Below are 6,781 nucleotides of genomic sequence, written 5' to 3' on the forward strand. Positions count from 1 at the left end.
TAGTTTAATTATTGGATGTCTGTTGTTCAGATTTCTTGTCATATGATTCAAATTTCCGATTTGTTCTTTTTCTTATCTAGTCCAATTGTGCACCTATCTGATAGTTTCAGTCTATATTTTACCATATGTATACTTCAAATTGATTGCACATGCGCCTTGGATCTTTGTTGAATTTAAATGTAAACAGAGCCTGGCTGAGGTTCACTGAGGGGGGAAGAAAATGCCCATCCTAGGTGGAGATCCAATGGCGGTCGCAGCCCCCATTGTGCAGCAAGATCCAGCGGCGGCCGCAGCCGCAGCCTCCATGATACCACTATCAATGCCGTGCATACCAGGAGTGGCTTGGTTACCGCAGTACTCAGGGGAGTAACACACTCAAGGAGAGACTATGTAGCTTGTTCAAAGTGTACCCCTTGTCGGAGAATCAAAAAGTCAGCATCCTCATTGGCCAGTTAACTGGTGCGGTCCAGATGGAAGTAAAGTCCTAGCCGGACACTGATAAAGGATCTGTCAAACAATTCTTGGCCAGGCTGAAGGACACCTTTGATACCCACACTGCAGCAGAGATAAAAATGAGATTCAAAGAAGTGTAAATCCGCACAGCGGGGAAGGCCACTCAATGCACAGGTGTTGCGTGAACTAAGCAGCAGGTATATACTGTATACAGCAATGAATGTTCCGTAGGCCGGGGTGCCTCTCCAAAGAAGCAGCCACAATAAATGCCAAAATTGAAAGAAATGGATGGCACTCACCAATAAATAAACTTCTTAATTCCAATACTTTAAAGCATCGGTGTTGGGAGGATGAGAACAGGAGTGGAAGGGATGCTTCTACTGATCACATCGCTTCCCGATGAATGCCTTACTGGACACCGGCTTCTAGGTGACACTGATGCCATATGTCCAGATGAACATCTTGCCATCTTTTCCAGCAATGGTCAGCCCTTGCCTCAGGTGGGGTATAAAGAGGTGACCGTCAAGATTGGCAGTGTGGAATTGCAGTCGCAATGTTTGATTACAGTTGATATTGATAAGCGAGAATGTCTCACAGGGGGTAATGTCATGCCTGGAAGCAATGAGAGGTCCCCTGACCAGGTAAAACTAGTATCCAACACTTATTCTTACTCCAGACCAAAAGGGGCAGAGCTTAAGGGAGTGACAGTTGGTGGGAGGGGTTAGTGCTGAGTTAAGATTGTTATGGAAAAAGTCAGTCAGTCAGAGGGGAGTGAGAGAAGGAATGAGGCAGTGTCTGAGGAGATTTGGGGAGGAAAGGAGAAATTTGGGGAATCTGGGGAGTAGAGCTGAGAGAAAGCTCACCCCGGAGATGTGCGCTGGAAAGATGACACCGGAGTCCATGGCTGCACGGGTAAAGAGAGCTTGACAGCTAAATCCGGATGGCAGGGGACTACTGGCCTCCTGGCCCCATATAACACTCAGCCGCACACCAGCATAAGAGATTGCGGAGCTGCCACGAAGGAGTGACACCTGTAAAAAAGGCTCAAGCTGCCTGCCATACGGGCAAGTGCTTAAAGAAAAGCAGGAATAGAGGCAGCAAGGACCTCAGAGGATAGCACAGTAGGGAGGCTTCCATATCCATCTGGCTCAGTGGATCCTGAACTGCTTCCAGGCTAACCGGATCTCCCTCACCATCTGTGATCCCATGGTCTTCACCCCGGACTATCAAGTAAAGGTAAAAGGAAATTGCAACCCTGCTGTGTCCTCAGCTTTATTACTGCATCATCTACTCTGCATTACAACAGTTACCACCATTTTAAATAAAACATACAACTGCACTGGGGCCTAGCTCTACCTGTGGAGAGCTGTAACATCTATACTGCGTCACCAACTGCCACAGTGGACCTGAACTGCAGCGCGGGCGATCTTCTCATTGCCGAGTACCATGGGTGGCATCATAAATGAATCCCCCATAATAACTATTCTCTTCATCATTTGATTGCTCGCCCAGGGCCATGGACCGGGTCACTGCTGCCGTGATATCCCCTGAAGTAACAGAAACGGCCCGGTACCGAGTACCCCACAGCCCTACAGGGGTGTGGAATTTTGATGCTGGTATTCATTTCAAAAATTAAAAATATTAAGTGGAGGAGGGCGCCAACCGTGCATTCCCCTTTAGCTGGAAGCAAAAGGAAAAGTTCAGCACCATCTTACATCTCCTTCCTCGTCTGTGTGTATCACTCTACCAATGCTTTCTGTTAATGACCTAAGGCTAATTATGCAAATTGTCTCTTCAGTGAGGAAGAGGACTAGAACTCTAGTGCCACCTATTGGAAGTAGCAATCCTAGAAGTCAATATCAACCCTTTAACGAACCTTGTTACATAACTGGCTGACCTAAAGCTAACATCCTCAATAAACTGAACTTGTCCCTCCTATCTCCAAAATTTCTTTCAGTCTGCCCCAGTTCCCTCGAATGCCCTACACAGGAAAATGTTATTAATTTCCAATACCAACAGTTTTAAGTGTGGCCTAAAAATGCATTTCTATAGACTGGCCTATCGCCTCACATCACTTATATAACTATTCTTGTTTTGCCCTTACAAAATTTTCTTCCAAATCAGGATCCTTTGTAGCATCTGTTTACACACCCTCCATGCACTTACTAGCACTCTGTATTTGTATTATACATATATACTGGATGATGACCAATTCATGCAGCCTTATATGAATATCATATTTTTTATAGTGATGACGGGGCATACAATACAAACACTTTTTTACCATATACGTGATTTTCCATATTTCCTCATAGATTGTAAGCTTGTGAGCAGGCACCTCACTCCTCTTGGTATCTGTTGAATTATGTGTTACTCTGTAATGTCTTTATTATCTGTACAATTACCCTCTGAAAAGTGCTGCGGAATATGTTGGCACTATAGAAATAGAAAATTATTATTATTATAGTCTGCCAATAATACAGAGAATCACCTGATAAGGGAAGAAATACGAGGGGCGCCTGAAAACTTCGAGGCCCACCCATGAAATCTTTTTTGCATGGTCTTGTTTTGCAATGCAATATGTTATTTAGTTAGTTGAATGGTCTCATGAGCAATCTGGATTTATTTTGATTTTTTTTGTTTCCGTTACAGCATTTTAAAGTTGGGTCGCAAGGCTGAAATATGGAAATGGAGAAGTTGGCAAAGATCACACATTGGCTGTTGCAATGGCTGCAATGGCTGCAATTCCACCGTCCACCAAGGTGCTTTTTCTTCTGTGGGAATAGGTGATAGTCCGAGGGAGCCAAATCAGGGGAATAGAGTGGGTGCTGAAGCAGTTGGAAACCACAGGAGTGAATTGCAGCAGCCGATGTGTGAACTTTGCCAACTTCTCTATTTCCATATTTCAGCCTAGCGACCCAAGTTTAAAATGCTGTAAAGGAAACAAAAAAAAATCAAAATAAATACAGATTTCTCATGAGACCATTCAACTAACTAAATAACATATTGCATTGCAAAACAAGACCATGCAAAAAAGATTTCATGGGTGGGCCTCGAAGTTTTCAGGCGCCTCTCGTAGGGAAGGTACCAGCAGCAATGTCAGTCTGAGTGATCAGTGATATGGTATAGCTCACATCTCTCCTCCTGCAATAAAATTAGAGTTACCCTTTACTTTTATTATTAATGCATTAAGAAACAGAAGCAAGACAGCAGTAACATTTTTACAGAAAAAAATGTGGAATCTGTGTTAGTAGGTGAATTTGCTTGTCAAAAGTGACTATACTGAGGGTTTTTTTTATTTATTTTGCAATTATTTTTGTGAAAGGGGGAATAATTGTTTTTTTAAAAAAATACAAAAGAAAACCCACAAAAATCCAGACATTTAACTGGAACTGTCTACCTCACAAAGTGAGCGTGTCTCAAATATTTTTTATATTTATGTCACACAAGCCTTGGGAAAGCCAGTGGTGACACCACTGGAATAGCGCCGAAACTTGAGGAGAGTATAGGTTTTACTATTTTAATGGGAGGCAAACATTCAGAAGGAGATGTCCGAGTAGTGGACAACCCTTTAAAAAAAATTAAAATACCCTCTGCTCACATGTCCAGCCACTCCTGCTGCTCCCTGCCTCTTGTCCTGTCCTATACACCTCAATCATATCACATTCCGGCCTAATGTTCGCTCAAGGCCAGGACTTCCGTCCAAAAGTTGATTTCTGAGTAAACTATGCATGTACAATGACCTCCAAGGCTCTCAGCTGGAAGTTTTGACCCAGTGTTCACACTAGGCAAGGACTTCCATGCACGAATATGCCCCAGAGCATGCAGAGTGAACTCCATGGCATGCTTACTGCCTGAAGCCCTAGCCCAGAGTAAAAACCAAAATGGAGATGTAATGCAATGGAGATCCAGAAAAAGAGCAAAGCTTTAAACGCAAGCAACAAATTGCTAATGTTTCCAGCCATCAAGGACTGCTGTCCAGTCCTTTGCATCTACATCAAATTGCATCTCCATCACAGTGTTCACTCTAGGTCGGGGTTTCCACCCGCAAATATGAGCAATGATCTTCTGGCCATCAGGCTCACTAGGTAATCTGCATTCTAGTGATCTGCTTGAGTAACACAGCTTTGCACAGATTTGAGCAGTGAATGGATACATTGTTCCTCTATCACCCTTTTTACCATCTGTGCTGGAAATTAGGTCTTGGTCTGCAGACATTTATGTGCCAGGTTTAACAGGTCGAACATCTGGGACCAGGAAGGATAATCCTTTTGGTAGCAACAGAGGTGAATCCATTGTGTCCGGACTGCCAGGGTTATGCCCAAACTTGACATAATCTTTGCCTTCAGCTTATCATACTCCTTAGCATCCTGCAGAGCAAGGTCATAATATGTCTTTAGTTGCACCCTCTTAAAGACATTCATGAAATCCACAACATCATCCTCCTGTGATATTTTCTGCTAGGCCTACCATACCGTTAGTTTCATATGGATACCATCTCATTGGTTGGTGGAAAGTGCCATCACCCTGGCTGTACAGTTTCCGCCAAGAGAGTCATCTGCTGCTAATATTGCAGCTGCTTCTGCTGTATTTGTTGCTGATACTGCTGAACCTGCTGTTGATGCTGCTGCATCTGCTGTTGCTGCTGCACCTGGACTAATTGCTTCACAAGCTCCTTTACATACTTTATGATTATGTTTGCAATACTGATGGTGCCTTAACCCAGGACATACAGACTTTATCCAGTAATCATCTGTGTTTCTTGGGATTCTGTCCCAGATTCACCCACCAATTGTAGGGATCTAGTGCTTTATTAATTGGCAGCGTACACAAAGGCATGCAGTTTCTTTTCCAAACAGACAGTTTATTAACTCAATAAATTACCAGCAGAAAGGAATATCAAAACAAAGAGTTCATACAGCAGTATGAGAAACAGAGGAGTTCAGCTGCTCAATATTCAAAGTCCAATACTCGGCCTTTTGCAGAGTCTAGGCAACATACACAGGTCGTCCACCTGGTATACATGGACCCAAAAACCAGATGTGCTTGCATCTCTGCTCGCAGACAGGAGTAAACAGCTCAACTGCCCTTTGAAACCAGCTGCACCTTCTGGAACGTAGGGTGAGAATGACTAGTTCCACCCAACTCATCTAATCATTCCTAAAAAAAAAAAAACCTGGGCCCAAATATTGATCCAACTAACCCTCTCAGCATCTCCTATCCAGGATCCTGCAAGCTGCTTGTCTACAATTGGCTATCAATGTTAAAGTTTTTAAGAAAATTGTTTCCAAGTGATGAAAAGTGATGAAAAATTGTGCTACACTAATTACTTCTTTTTAAACAAATATATAGAATATGTCAGGTGTACACAATGATTAAAAATAAAGTTTATATGCATTGTGGGGAATAGATAGCTCAGCTGGGATCTTTGCTTTGGCACAAGCGTGTGGCTATGAAGTCACTTCAGCAGACTAGCAAGTTCCACATGGATATGAACACGGCATATTTATTGTGCACACTTGTTACTCAATGTTACACATGCCAAACATGAAATAAAACATCTAAGGCTGGTTTCACATTTGCGTTTTTTAGGCTGGTTTCACATTTGCGTTTTTTAGCGCTGGAAAAAAACGCATACCTGCGCATGCGTTTTTTCCCCTATATTTAACATGGGTGCGCATACCTGCGCGCTGGTAAGCGCATGTATGCGATTTTCATGCGCTGCGTTTTTTTGGGGTGTGCGTTGGTATTTTCCAGACGCAGCATGTTGCATTTTTTGGCCCTGCAAAAAAGCGCATGCGCACGTATGCGCACGTTTTGCGCTAAAAATGGCCATTATAGCCTATGGATGCGCATATGTGCGCACTGGCATGCTCATGTATGCGTTTTTTTGCATATGCGTTTTTTTTTTAACCATGGAATTTAGGGGTTTGGGTTAGAGTTAGGGTTAGTTAAGGGGGTTTAGGGTTAGGGTTATGGTCAGGGTCAGGGTTAGGGTTGGGGTTTGGGTCAGGGTTAGGGTTAAGTATGGTTTGGTTAAGGGTTAGGGTCAGGGTTAGGGTCAGGATTAGGGTTAAGTATGGTTTTGTTAAGGGTTAGGGTCAGGGTTAGGGTTAGGGTTAGGGTCAGGGTTAGGGTTAGGGTTGGGGTCAGGGTTAGGGTTAGGGTCAGGGTTAGGGTTAAGTATGGTTTTGTTAAGGGTTAGGGTCAGGGTTAGGGTCAGGATTAGGGTTAAGTATGGTTTTGTTAAGGGTTAGGGTCAGGGTTAGGGTTAGGGTTAGGGTCAGGGTTAGGGTTAGGGTCAGGGTTAGGGTTAGGGTCAGGGTTA

At 43.5% G+C, this 6,781-nt stretch overlaps 1 protein-coding gene across 1 annotated transcript in view; it reads left to right on the top strand.

Moving 5' to 3' along the window:
* The first annotated feature begins 803 nt into the window (after positions 1-803).
* Positions 804-6,781, top strand: part of LOC141100748 (uncharacterized) — a 14,192-nt gene continuing 8,214 nt past the window's right edge. Inside the window, exon 1 of the mRNA XM_073589434.1 lies at positions 804-1,094. Coding sequence (XP_073445535.1) covers positions 804-1,094 — 291 coding nt within the window. The remainder of the gene's footprint in view (positions 1,095-6,781) is intronic.

This window comes from Dendrobates tinctorius, unplaced genomic scaffold (genome assembly GCF_039654945.1).
Source record: "Dendrobates tinctorius isolate UK_male_01 unplaced genomic scaffold, ASM3965494v1 ptg000107l, whole genome shotgun sequence".
Lineage (NCBI taxonomy): Eukaryota > Metazoa > Chordata > Amphibia > Anura > Dendrobatidae > Dendrobates > Dendrobates tinctorius.